The following is a 14,193-nucleotide window of genomic DNA, read 5'->3' on the forward strand; positions in this document are numbered from 1 at the left end:
TAGGCAGAACATGCCATGTAATTTTTCAGGGTTATCAGAAGGGAAGTAGACAAAATCATCATATAATAAATATAATAATATAATAAATATGTTGTGTTTTTTATCTGGGACTGAATGGTCAAAGGTGGGGTAGAAATGACTGAGTGAGATGAAATATTTACTACAATAGATCTCCTGGAGCTGAAGTTACAGGGAGTAGTGAACTGCCCCAGGTGGGTTCTAGGGACCAAACTTAGGTCCTCTGTAGGATCTGAAAAAGCTCTTGACACTGAACCATTTCTACATTTCCCCTATTGAGGGATTTAAATGAGAGAATAATTAATATGTAATGAGATTTAATTTTGTTTAAATTTTAATTGAATTTAAATATTAGTAATTAATATTTAAATGAGAGAAATATCCCATGCCTAGCACCAGCAGTCAATGGTAGTCAGCTCATAGTTCCTCTGCCAAAGCAGTTTTGTTCTCCTTTCCCTTCCCTGTCCCTGATGGGCTGGGGCACGGTGCTTAATGAAAGGAAGGGCAAGCCCAATCTGTATTCTCTGCCACATGGTATAGAAGCTGTAATCTCTGCCCCAGTAAGCCTCAAACAGGAACACGCTGAGATGACTAACAACCACATTACTTAGATGCCCCATGCTAAGAATGTCACAGATCTTCTTTCTTACAAGTGGCTGTCAGCAGCAGGTTGTTGCTGCAGGCCCCAAGACTCTCTTGTGAGACTTCTAAGGAGAGCCAGTGAAAGTCTATCATCTGCTGGCTCTGCTCTTCTCTGAGTCTTCACTCAGAAGAGCCATGGGAACCTTCGAAGGACACCTGTTGGTAGGAACAGGCTTCTTCCTGTTAGCTGTCTACTATTCCTTGCTAACATCCTTGGCCCTGCTCCGGAAACAGATGGTGCTCAAGCACCCCTTGCTCCCGAAGAAGCTGCTGGGACACAGGCTGTTTTGGAAGGTATCCTATGAAGCACTGACAAAGGTGGTTGTTCTCTCTATTTGTATCATTGATGAATACTTCTACCCCCCAGGAGTCAACCGTCTGAAGATGATAGACTGGGAGGACCCTTGGCGAGTGTTTATTTTCAAGGACAACTGGGAGCATATAACCATGTTTGGGTTCTTTTTGCTCAGTGGCATAGTGGACATTGTGAGCCAGGCACATCTGACACGTTGGAGTGTGAAGCTGGAGCGTGCAGCCGAAGCCCTGGCTTTCTATGTGATGGTACTGCTGATGATAACCCACATTGAGAACAAAAGCGCCTTGGAAATCCGAGTGCATCTTCTGTTAGTCTTGCCTGCCTTCTTGCTTGCTCTGGTGCTCACTGTGGAGATCTGGATCCCTGACAATGTCCCACTCTGGGTCTTCAAGAGCTGGATGGCACTGGTGTTAAGCACTTGGATGATGCAGATCTGTGAGATGTATATACCTTTCACTGGACAGCCCTGGAGGGCAGACAGCCTTGTGGACCTGGGATTTCTAACCATCTTCTTCTGCTGGCACCTGGCCTTAGGGATGGCCTTGTTCATTGCCATCTATGGCCCCTGCAGTCTCTGGCACTGTCACCATTCTTCCTGGACAAAGCCTCTTGAGATGAGGTACCATCGGTGCTCTATGGGATCCAGTGGTGAAGAACTAGAAAAGCTCACTGCAGAACCTGTGCCACAGAATGGAGGTGTATAGGCACAGAAACTGTCTTGAGTGTGCATGCACAGTCTGGAGCCCACAGCATAGCTTTTCCATCCTGGATCCAGCTTGCTTATCCCCAAATAAACCTGTAGCTCTGAGGAAAACTTCTTAGTTATCATGGTTCCATCCAGGTCAGTCCCCCACCTTTTTCCTTATCTGTAGGGTTTCTGGTCATTCATCTGGAAAGAACAAAATGGTGCTTTTCTGTAATAGCTTTTGGTAAAATTTCTTAGTAAAAATAAAGAAAGAAAAAAAAGAAAGGAACTTAAACTGAGTAAGTCTACTTCTGACTTCTGGGAAAGTAGGGAGAAAGAAGGGGAGGCAGTTTACCAAGGGTTGAAGTCAAGAGAGCAAAGATTCCTGAGTGGGATTCTTGAAGATGGTTGTAATAAGGTGATTACAATGTAATTTTAGGGATGGTGACTTGCTCAGTGTGTAGAGGCACCAGCCACAAGCCTGAGGACACGAGGTCTATCCCTGGGAAACACAATGTCAAAGGAAAGACTTGACTTTGACAATTTTGTGGCAAACATATACTAAAAATAACAAGATATCAATAATATGTTTAAGCAAGTTTAAAGTCTGTGTGTATATTCCACAGGTAGAGTGTGGGCTTAGTGTTCCTGAGAATCTGGGTTCACTAGTCCTGCAAAATAAAAAAAGCAAGCCAATAATTTGTACTGCCTTGGTTTTTGCTGTGACTCAAAACAACTTGTTACAGCTCCTTCAGAAAATCTATTGCATGTATTGTATCCTTTGTGACTGCTTCTGGGGAGAAAGCAAAGAAATGCTTGGATCTCACCTGAGGAGAATGGGCTGGGGAAAGAGTCCCATGAAGTGGAGATGGATATAAATGATCTTTATGGATGTCTTCAAAGGAGATGCAGACACCAAACATCTGGAAGTTTACAGACATGGCAGTATGGAAGGAGGTGGAGAAAGGAAAGCTGGGAGAAGCAGACACATGAAACCACTGTGTTTACCTTCCCATACAGCCAGAAATGCTCTCCTCCAATCAGGGAAAGCTTCTAGAAGCACAAAGGTTTGCAGGCAGCAGACAATGCAGCTATTTTAAAATGCCATAGGCATCCAAAATGAAGCAGTGATAAGCAGAGCCTGGACCATGGTCTCTGGAGACCATCAGAGGGGGAGCCAGGACTCTAGCAGTCTACACTGGCTAGGAGTGAATCTTATAAAGGGGCCTATCATCCTGAAACACGATCCAGGCCTCTGGCCCACACACCCCAAGCCTTCTCTTCCCAGTGGGGCATGAACCAGCTCAAGCAGAAACTTTTTCTACCAAAAAGTCCCAGAGCCAGAACCTGCTTCTCCCTATGACTAAGAAACTTAAGCTTTGGGTCTCCTTGTGTTATACTCTGCTCATGTCCGTGGGGGCAGTGTTCATATTACCACTGATAATTTACATGTCATAGAACATTCACAAAAGTGAGGATTTAAATTCTTTTCTCTAAAGATTGTTCTCAAAGTTGCATTAGCTTTGTAGTTGGATGAACCTGGCTCTGCCTCACTCCCCAGGCTTATCAGAGCTGTGCTGTCAGTCTGAGTCACACAAATCCAACTATCTGAGTTGACAGCACATTCTCTGTAAGAGGGAAGTGTTAAAACATGTCCTCACACCACCTGAGAGCAAAAGCGTAGGATGTGAACTGTATCTCACACAAGATGAGAGGCACTTGCAAAATTCAGTTCCTTGGTCAACACGTATACATGGGCGACTTTGGCAGTAGTTCAGGAGTGATGTACTTGCATAGCATGTCAGGAGGCCTTGGCTCCATTCCTTGCACCACACAAACAAACAAACATGAGTGTCAGCAGATCCTGAGCGTGGTTTACAAAAGGGAATTAGAGTTTGTGGGTAGTTTCTTGGAAAACGCAGAGAGGGTTCCTCCATGCTGGAAGTTAGGCATCGCTGCTGTCGCTCCACAGTTTCTTATGGTGTGGCCCCAGTGACAGGAGAAAGTCCATGGGCTTTTACTGGCTTTAATGTCATGGCGGATTGTAGATGGATCTGGATGCAACTCCCCAAAACCCAGGGCAGACCTGAGTAAAATAGGGAGGGAAAGAGGGGAGGCTAGGGAAGAATGCTTAGTTGGCTCCACCCTCTGGCTTTCAGGTACCTCATTAGTATGTAAATCTCCTTAGGGTCTGAGGCCATAGACCTCTCTGTGGGAGTGGTTGTTGGAGGGCTGAAGCTAAATGAAAAGAACCAGTGCCTGGGAGCAGAGCTGAACTCCTGCCATCCAATAAGGTTCAGAGGTTCTAAGCTTGTGCTTGACCAAGCACCCAGCTGCTTTTTACAGCCCACCGCCCCACAAGAGTTAACAGATGAGTCTCAAACAGGAGGCAGAAATACTTTACCTAGGCTGACTACTTATCTCCCTGTGCTTAGTGTGGGGTTTGTCTGCACATCTGGACCCTGAGGATTGCATTGGTTACTGTTTTCTGAAGAGAACAGGATATTTAGATGGAAATATAGATAGATAGATAGACAGACAGACAGACAGACAGACAGACAGATGACATAGAAAAGCCTAGCTGTAGCCACCTGTGGCCACAAGTCAACTGGATTCACCTGAAAGGGGGCCTGGGAATGAAAGGGGATGGGGGGCGAGAAGAGATGAAGCCAAGACAAAGTTCTCTGATCAAGGCTCAAAGCTTTAATGTTCAGCTCTCAATTTAAAGGGGAAGACCCAACCCACAACCCCTCCTGGTTTCAGATGGGTGGGATAATCCATAGTCTGCTCCAGGTCATGGCCGGAGATGTCTCAAGGCAAGCCCAGGGGCAGTTCTGCTTCTGTGTTCTGGGCAGCCTAGGTGTGTAACTCCACTTAGATCCTATCACTTGGTCTTGTTGTGGTTAACAGGGTCTCTCAGGCCTGCTCATGGTGGGGGGAAGGGTACAGTTCCCCCATTTTGGTTAACTTAAAAAGAAAAGTTAGAGAGAGGTGAGGCAGGAATAGGGTTGTCGTGATATCTGGCTACTTCCTGCTGACATTGGGGGTGAAGTGTCTCTAGGGGGAACCTAGAAGAATGGGTATGGGGGATGTTTGTCCAGTCTTAGAGTTGGCTGTGTCCTGCTGTCCAGGGTTTATGGAACCCATCTGAGGATAGGTCAGGAGGAACAGGTCCAGTAGAAGCAGCTGTGTGGGGTACACGATTTCATCCCATCTGGGGTACCAAGTAGCCGGGCTTGTTGGGAGAGATCTTTGTGTGAAGGCAACCTATCTGCTTGAGACACAAGGTTCAAAAGTTAACAGCAGCATCATTATCCAAGCCATGTAGGGAATAAGGTTGAAAGTGGAAATGTTTTAGTATCTAATCCAACTGCTGGTTGACAAGGATCAGATACAAGGTCTATGACTACTTAAGCTGGTAGATTTCAACAAAAGCTGTCTGTTTACAATAGTTTATAGCCCTCTGTTTCAGTGTTTTTCCATGGAGACCCAAGAGTTTGAGCAGGCAAGTAAATCAGGCTTATTGTTGATTTTAGGCCCCCAGTGTACAGGCAGGGCTGTCCCTGACATCTCATCTCTTCTCCAAGTATGGAAGGACCATGGCGATTCTAATCTTTTCAAGGAGGGGATAGAGGCCTGACCCACAGTAATTAAAGGGGACCTTGTAATGGCTCCAGTCCTCCTGTCGTTGTCCAGTAAGGCATGAGGGCCATACCTGTCCCGATGTCTTTTTCCAGGAGAGGGGATACTTTGACATCAACTCCTATGCAGTCAGGTTGTCCCTCAGGGAACCCAGAAACATATTTTTAACTTTTATTTATATTCCCTTGCAGTGCTTCGCCTCGCAGCCTACGCAAGAATTCAGATCGCCAGACAGAGGGGGTTCTGGGTGGCCCCTCTCTTCTTGGTCTAGGGGCGGAAGTCCCCTCTTTTAGGTTGGGTGGAGATGCGACTTGGGAATACCCTGGATAGAGTAACAACCTTATCTAGAGTCTCGTGTTCCTCCACAGCTAACATATGATAATGTATCTGACTAGATTTGTTATCAGATTCTTCATTATCAGAATCATAATTATTAGGCTCAAGATCTGTGTTCACTTGACAGACCAATCTTTCAGGCAGCCATAGGGCTCCATTTTCTTTTTCTGAAAAAATACAGACTGAGCCACGACCCCAAATTAAGACAGGGTCAGGACCATTCCAAGAATTAGTTAGGGGGTCTCTCCATTAGACCCTGGAAGTGACTGGATGCCAATGGCAATCTGCTGCAGACTGACCTTTAACATCAGTTTGCAGAAAATTTAAAACAAATAACACAAAAGCACATCTTGCTTTTGGTGACCTTAGAGGGTATAATTCTCCCCCCCCCCCTTTTAGTTTAAAAAGCCAACCTTTTAGAGTTTTTGTAAAATCATGGAAGAAGCACCAATAGCTGTTTTTCCCACACTTAGAGAGATATTAAAGTTTCATAATCTCTCTTACACAATTTTTTGTCCTTGAGGATAATAAGGAATCCTGGTAGTAAAGTTGTCAAAAAACATCTCAAATGTTTGACTGTAGTCAAATAACTGCAATAGACAGTTCCATTACCTATCTTAGTCTGGTATGGAACACCAAGCACAGGAAAATAATATAGGCAATAACTAATATTTTTAGTTGCTTCTTCTTGTTAAAGTAGTTGCAACTAGAAAGCCTAAAAAGTGTCAACTCACATGTACATATTTTAATTTTTTAATCAAAAATGAGTAACATCTATTTTCCAAGATTGATTACATGTAAGTCCTCAAGGTTTAACATCATTATGAAAAAATTGAGAATACTGAAAACAAGTTTTTGCAATTTAACTTGCACACTTTTTAGAAATGTCAAATTATTGTATCAAGCTATTACTATTTTGATGCTGTAAGAATAAGATAGTATGGCTAATTATTTGTGAGGCCTATAATCTACCTAGTATACAAATCTGCTCTGGCATTGTCCTGGGGTTCAGGCAATCCAATGAGCTTTTAAATGTTTTATAAAGTTAAGGAACAGTACATGTTTTTTTAAAAATTAAGCTGTATTTTTATAAATAACTATAAAATTTGAGAATTAGCAATATCTAAAAAAGGAACAATTTTAAGCAATTATAAATCATGAACCATATACTGGCTATAAGTATATAAATTGAAAGCTTGATTTTCTAGTATTTTAAACAGTGGCTACAACACATAATTTAATTATTTGTGCTCAAGTAGGGGAAACTCAAGAAAATAAACATATGATCTAATTACATATACTGCCTTCTCAATATATGAGGCATCTGTAAATACAGTAAATACAGCAAACATCTTTTCTATGAACTGCATGCGTAGTAAATTTCAGGAAATATAAAAGCATGCAGAGAAAAACTGTAACAATTTATCTTTTGGATAGTGATCATCAAATTTGCTTAAAATGTTTGCCATATAATAGGCCAAATATCATTATTTTTCAATAACCAATCTTTTTTAGCTGAGTGAGAGTATCAGATGAATGCCAAGCTGAAGGCAATCTTCTAATAATTGTTACATAACTTAAGATTAGGTCTCTTGCTAGTAATAGACTGAATCCGATATATATTAGAAGAACCAAAGCAATCCTGTCTTCTCTCATTCTTAACAAACTTGGAAGGGAGTGGATGCAAAGAAACAAAAACAAGTTGAACAATTCTTTTTCCAGCAGGTAGTTACAATGACATGGGGGAAGCAGCCATTATTTAAATTTCTCCAGCATAATCATTACAACTCTTGTCCCTGAAGACTGTTGTGAATGTCTTTGGGCCTGAGGTTGACCCTTCCAAGGAACAAACTAGGCAATAAACAAATTCCAGAAAAAACCCTTCAAGGGGCTGGTCAGGATGACAGAGGCAAAAAGAGTATTTGTCACACAAGCTTTTGCTGCACCCATTGTATATCAACTTAATTCAAATGTAAATGTTTTTAATCATGGCCTATATCCTGAGGCCTGGCCCAGAGATTATCTTTCCTGCACCAAGGACAAATGTGTCATGTGACTGGATTATTTGTTTGTGCCTGTTTTTGGGACAGTCATTTTAAAAATGACTTGAATCTCCACATTTAAAACATCTTTTATCTTTACGGTTCTGTGCAAGCATTGCTTGTGCAGTGGTCCCTTGTAAGGCGGCAGCCATGGACAGACCCTGATTGTAAGAGGGCCCAATTTTAGCACAAAGACGAATGTATCCATGTAAGTCTGCCTTTGCTTTGTGCAACAGGCTGCATTAGCATTCTCATAAGCCAAATGAGTAACAAAAGGAATTCCTGTTTGAGGATCTCCAAAAATTCTACCAGCTGCTTTCGGCAGCCTGTCCACAAATTTCTAGAATGGTTCCTCAGAACCCTGTTTAATACTGAATAAATTTCCACTAAGATCCCCTTTAGTAGGTAATTGATTTCAAGCACAGCAGGCAGCCATTGCAATCTATGTATACACTCCTGCAGGCAGTTTAACCTGATTAGCATTACCTTCATATTAACCTTCTCTTAGAAGCATGTTAAGATCCCAATCTGCATTGCCTGCCTGGGCATTCATCATGGTGGTTTTCTTACTGGTATCACGACATTTTGAGTTCCAAAGCAAATAATCTCCTACTGACAAAGTAGCCTTACATATAGTTTTCCAATATTTGGGCATTAAATTTGCTTCTACCACAGTATCCAATAAAGCTTGTGTGAAGGAGTCAGTAGACCCATATTGTGCCACAGTTGTTTTTTAACTCCTTTATTTAACTCTACCTGCTCTAGCCTTTCTTCTATAAACATAAGTGAGTCAAAAAATCTCAAGCTCACGATTGAACTGCCTGTCAGCTGCAGCCAAAGGAATGTTGGCAGTTAACCACATTTTTAAGTTTCCTTTGCAATATTAGCATATAACCATAATTTTTGGAAACAAAACCAATTTTTAATGATGTAAGCAATCTATTTTCCCTAAAATCAATACCAAGTGGATTACTTTTATGTTACAAAGTTTGGCTGCCAGTTCTTATATATGAATGCATGATAGTGCAGCCTTTAATATCTCATTAAATAGACATTACTTTTAAATCTTTTATACATTTGGTTTTTGAATGACTAACCCTGTGTTACCAGTTTTAAGCAAACCTTTTGTTACCCAAGTTGTAAATTTTTAATCAAACCCAATAACTTTAGGCCAATGATTTATAACCAAGACATGTAGAACATATTTATACCTTAAAACCAATTACAAACAAAAATGAAGTGACAACACATCTTATATATTTAAACCAAACAAAATTTCTCGCTTTTTCTAGCCATAATTCCAAAATAAAAGCACCTTGTCACAGAGATTTTTCCATGACAAACAACTCTTAACTCCCTTATTTAATCAAAGAAACCCGCCTGTCCCTTTAAAAGCAGCCTTTCCAGCTCAGCTAGACTTTTAGCTACAGGTGTTAAGCAAACTTATCAGCTGCTGCTCTGCATATTAAAACTGCCTTTGAAAACCAAGTTAAACTAGACCAAGTGTTGAATCAAGCAATTTTAACAATCTTTTAAACATTAAACATAGAACATAAAACAAAGACGACCAATCATTCATACAATGAGACATGTGGACAGAAAACACAATGAGACACGTGGACATTGGTGCACCAAGGACAAGACAATAGACAAAGAAAGCAGAACTAAGGATTTCTCTTAGTTTCTCTTGGTCTAAGATGTCTCCTGAATTTTCTCTTGTTCCTAGGAGAGCTCTGAAACAGCCTTTTCATTCTTTTTTGCTGGCATAACCCAGAGAGAGAACAACTGCTTTTCAAAACCCTTTCTCTCTCTGATATTCAAGATCTAACACTTTATCCCTTTCTTTAGGAGATGTAGCTGTGGCTGCTTTCTTAGTTTTCCAATTTCTTCTAACCCTGCTCCTTTCACCTGAAGCAGCTCTTGCAAGCTGCGGGCAAATGCCTGTTTAGAATTCTCCTGTCCCAAAATTCACTCTCACCTCCTAGGCAAGATTAGGCATCGGATCAACACCTATTCAACCTAGACCGTATCCCCTAAAACACACTTCCTGCAAACATGGCCTCCAAAAATTAACTAGCGCTAGTATCAATACTGTTTGCTACTTACCAAGTGTGCGGGATACTTTCCTTCTTGTTCCATTTTCCGTGGAGCTCCACCTAAGACAGCGTTCCTCAGCTGTTCCCCCATTTTCAAGCTCCATGTTGGGCACCAATCTGTAGCCGCCTGTGGCCACAAGTCAACTGGGTTCACCTGAAAGGGGGCCTGGGAATGAAAGGGGATGGAGGGCGAGAAGAGATGAAGCCAAGACAAAGTTCTCTGATCAAGGCTCAAAGCTTTAATGTTCAGCTCTCAATTTAAAGGGGAAGACACAACCCACAACACCTTCTGGTTTCAGATGGGTGGGATAATCCATAGTCCACTCCAGGTCACGGCCAGAGATGTCTTCAGGCAAGCCCAGGGGCAGTTCTGCTCCTGTGTTCTGGGCAGCCAAGATGGGTAACTCCACCTAGATCCTATCACTTGGTCTTGTTGTGGTAAACAGGGTCTCTCAGGCCTGCTCATGGTGGGGGGAAGGGTACACATAGCAAGTCCAAAATCTGCATGATAGGATAGATAGGCTGGAAACTAGGGCAGGTAGAGGCTGCATTTTTAAATTCCTAAGTTTTATACAAATAGAAATCTCTAGGTGGTGGTGACTGGTGTGGCTGGTCTTTCCTAGGACCTTCAATGGCTGCATGAGACCTGTACTCACTGTAAAGACCAATCTTCTCATTCAAATGCTGGGTTTTTGTTTGTTTTTGTTTTGTTGTTGTTTTGTTTTTTGTTTTTGAGACTGGGTTCTCTGTATAGTCATGTCTGTCCTGAATCTCACTCTGTCACCAAGTTGCCCTTGAACTCGGACCCAAACTGGCTAATCCAGCCAAGCCCAGTTGAAATAAAATTTACTGTCATACCCAGCATATCAGAATGTGGGTACTAAGGTGTTGTGGGTGATATTAGAAAATGAGCCCATGATCTTCCCGCACTAACTCTGGACTACTCTCCTCCCACCAACTCTCAGGCAGGGCTGGAGTTTCTGAGCTAGTTCTCCCAGGCTGTTTCCCAGTTTGCTCCTGTAGTAAGTGGTCACTGTGTTTCCAGTTCCAATTCATTCATCCCTGGAGTTGCTAATTTCTTCACAGACCTAAGCACCTGGTTGTTGGTCGACCCACTTGCCAGTAATCCAGTAAAGTAAAACTCTAAAGTTTAAGATTAACCAAAGAGATTTATATATCAGCAAATACTAAAATCACAAGATGCCCACACAATTAGAATTCTTGTCCCAATTATCTAATGTTGATATGAATAACTACCTGAGACTGCTAGACACATGAGGGTATCATCAGCCACCATCTCTCCTCTCTTCTCTCCTCCCTCATCCTCTCCTTTCTCTGTGTGTATATTTTTCTCTCCTCCCAACTCGTAGCTTCACCTCCCTTTTTCCTGTCCTTTGACATGGCTGCACTGTAAATACATTGGACAGGAAATTTCTGCCAGACATTGGCATGTCTTCTATCAGCTTATCACTTTTGGAAAATTTCCAAAATAAAAATAGTAATTTAATTTTAGAGAAATGTCATCAATAAGCAAGACTCTGATTGCTGTATTGATGCACATGTCATCTGAGTTAAACTTTCTTCCCAAGCTCTATCTAGTGGGGAAGGACTTATAGCACAAATGCTGAGCTTCTGGTTCAGTGAGAGTCGCTGTTTCAGAACAAGGAGGTGGAGACTGACAGAGGAAGACACCCAATGTTTGCTCTGGTCTCTGCATGGGCACACATGATTACAATACTCTCTCTCTCTCTCTCTCTCTCTCTCTCTGTCTCTCTCTCTCTCTGTCTCTCTCTCTGTCTCTCTCTCTGTGTGTCTCTGTCTCTTTCTCTCTTTCTCTCTCTCTCTCACACACACTCTCACACACACATAGACACACACACTCACTCACACACTTACACACTCACTCACATGAATGTAGTATGCACACACACACACACACACACACAAACACTGCTTATATTTTACAACAAATACTAGACAGAAAAGATTCTAGCCAGGAAGCATTGCAGACCAAAGAGGTCTAAGAATGTCTCCCTCCCATTATAGCTTATACCTGTAGCTAGAAACTAGGAAATGACATACAGAACTAACCTGGACTCAGTCAGTAGCATGCCTACCATGCAGCATGAGAGTCTATTTAGAGACCCTGCATCCAGAGAGAAACAGAGATGGCAGCACATGTCTGTAAACTCAGAATGTAGGGCTGAGACAAGTAGATCCTTGGAGCTAACTGGCCAGGGGATCTAGTGAATTAGCATGTTCCAGGGTAAGTGAGAGACCCCATCTCAAAAGGTAAGGTGGAGAAGAAGACACAAAGTTAGCCTCTGGCCTTCAGATGCATATGTACATACATGCAAATAGACCCACATGTACACACACAAAAAACATGTGTGTATACACTGCCCTCCCAACATACAAGAAGGCAATAACCTCATTGGCTGAAGTTGCCACTCACTTCATAAGGGCATATTTTAAAACAGTTTTGTTACATTTCCATGTTGATTTGTATGTGCACACTCATGCACAAGTAGTTGCCATGTGCATATAAGGACAGAGGAAGACTTTGAGGGGTCGATTCCTGGGAATGAATTCTCTCTTCTTACCTTGTGGGTCCCAGGATTGAACTCAGGTCATCAGGTTGGTGGCAGGCACTTTACCCACTAAGTCATGTCATGGGCTCCATGTATAAATGTATTTGGGCAGCGTTTAGCCTCTAATTGGTTGGAAGTTCAGCTGCTATGATTGGCTAAATCTAAGTGGCTTGGTTACAGATTTATAGTCAGATTATATATCAGTTTGTTTATAGATCAAGTTGGGTTGGTTTTTAGTATCTAATAAGTCTGTTTTATTTTTATATTTTTAAAAATTTAATTTAATTTTTTACTTATTCACTTTACATCTCACTCACTGCCCCCACCCTGGTCACCCCTTCCCACAATCCTTCCCCCATCCCTCCTCCTTATCTCCTCTGAGTAGGTGGAGGACCCCCAGTTATCCCCCGACCCTGGCATCTCAAGTCTCTGTGAGGCTAGGCATATTATCTTCCACTGAGGCCAGACAAGAGAGGCCAGCTAGAAGAGCATATCCCATGTACAGGCAACAGCTTTTGGGATAGCCACCACTCCAGTTGTTCAGGGCCCACTAGGAAAACCAAGCTGCACATCTGCTACATATGTGCAGAGCAGCCTAGGTAAAGCAGGTATATGCTCTTTGTTTGTTGGTTCAATCTTTGAGAGCCCCAAGGGTCCAGGTTAGTTGACTCTGTTTGTCTTCCTGTGGAGTTTCTGTCCCCTTTGGGGTCCTCAATCCTTCCCCAACTCTTCCATAGGAGTCCCCAAGCTCAATCCATTGTTTGGCTGTGGGTGTTTGCATCTGTCTTAGTGAGCTGCTGGGTGCAGTATCTCAAAGGATAGTCATGCTGTGCTCTGGACTACAATCATAAGCAAAGATTGTTAATAGTGTCACGGAGTGGTGTTTGCTCATGGGGTACATCTCAAGTTAGGCTGGTTATTGGTTGGCTATTCCTTCAGTCTCTGCTCCAGCTCCTATGCCTGCGTTTCTTGAATTGAAAGTTCTGTGAGTGGCTTGGTGTCTCTATTGTTCTACTTGGGGATCTGACTGGCTACAGGAGGAAGCCATTTTATGTTCTATATCCTTAATGCTGTGAGTTACACCTAAGGTCAATCCCCAAGTCCCCTTCTTGGGAGAGTCTTCTTTAGGTAAAGCCTATAGCCAAAATTTAAAGGCTAAATTTATTTGGTTTTATTGTTGAATATCTGTGACAGTTATGTTTTCATTTTGATTGGTTTGGAATTCCTAGAGGACACACTTCTAGGCATGTCCATGAAGGTGTCTTTCTCTAGAGATTAAACTGAAGTTAAAGACATACCCTAAATGTGAGGGGCAGCATCCAGAATAAACTCCTCCTCCCTTAAGTCTCTTCATCAGGTGCTTTGTCACAACAGTGAAAAGTAGCTAATGCATTGCTACTTTTGTGGGAAGTAAAGGATACATTTCATTTAAACATTTTAATTTAGAAATCATGACATAAAACTGCCTCAAAACTATGATTTGAAATGTGTAGGAACTAACATAGTCAACCTGCTACCCAACACAGCCAGCCCCATGAGTTAACCCACAACCCATAGTAGTCAGCTGCTGTGTGGTGGATCCCCTGTAACCAGAATGGCCTCCATGTTAGCTTATTCAGTGATGAAGACATCAAATCCAGGACTTCATGCATGCTAAGAAAACATACCAACTGAGCCACAGTCCTCCTCTTTCAAAAAGGAAACATGGAAACAGACTATAAGGTTTGTTCAGGTGAAGTGGTATAGTTTTTAATCCTAGCACTTAGCCTGAGGAAAGAAAGCTCAAGTCAGGCCAAGAAGAAAAATTTTGCCAAGGCCTTAGAAC

General features: G+C 42.2%; 1 protein-coding gene and 1 long non-coding RNA gene across 4 annotated transcripts in view; one reads left to right on the plus strand and one right to left on the minus strand.

Annotated features, from left to right (window-relative positions):
- The first annotated feature begins 592 nt into the window (after positions 1-592).
- LOC117718307 (transmembrane epididymal protein 1-like) lies at positions 593-2,308 on the plus strand. Its single transcript, XM_034515899.2, has one exon. The coding sequence runs from the start codon at positions 796-798 to the stop codon at positions 1,678-1,680; it is 885 nt and encodes a 294-aa protein (XP_034371790.1). The 5' UTR covers positions 593-795; the 3' UTR covers positions 1,681-2,308.
- Positions 2,309-4,330: 2,022 nt separating this feature from the next.
- LOC143444009 (uncharacterized) overlaps positions 4,331-14,193 on the minus strand; it is a 58,779-nt gene continuing 48,916 nt past the window's right edge. Inside the window, exons 4-5 of one of the 3 annotated variants that reach the window (XR_013113471.1) lie at positions 9,788-9,943; positions 4,331-4,935 (exon numbers count right to left, since the gene is read on the minus strand). This is a non-coding gene — a long non-coding RNA (uncharacterized LOC143444009). The remainder of the gene's footprint in view (positions 4,936-9,787; positions 9,944-14,193) is intronic. The other 2 variants (XR_013113472.1, XR_013113470.1) reach the window with 2 other exon arrangements.

Source organism: Arvicanthis niloticus, chromosome 12 (genome assembly GCF_011762505.2).
Source record: "Arvicanthis niloticus isolate mArvNil1 chromosome 12, mArvNil1.pat.X, whole genome shotgun sequence".
NCBI classification, from domain to species: domain Eukaryota; kingdom Metazoa; phylum Chordata; class Mammalia; order Rodentia; family Muridae; genus Arvicanthis; species Arvicanthis niloticus.

Coding starts and splice junctions, on each gene's coding strand:
- LOC117718307 (XM_034515899.2), top strand. CDS start 796: ATGGGAACCTTCGAAGGACACCTGTTGGTAGGAACAGGCTTCTTCCTG.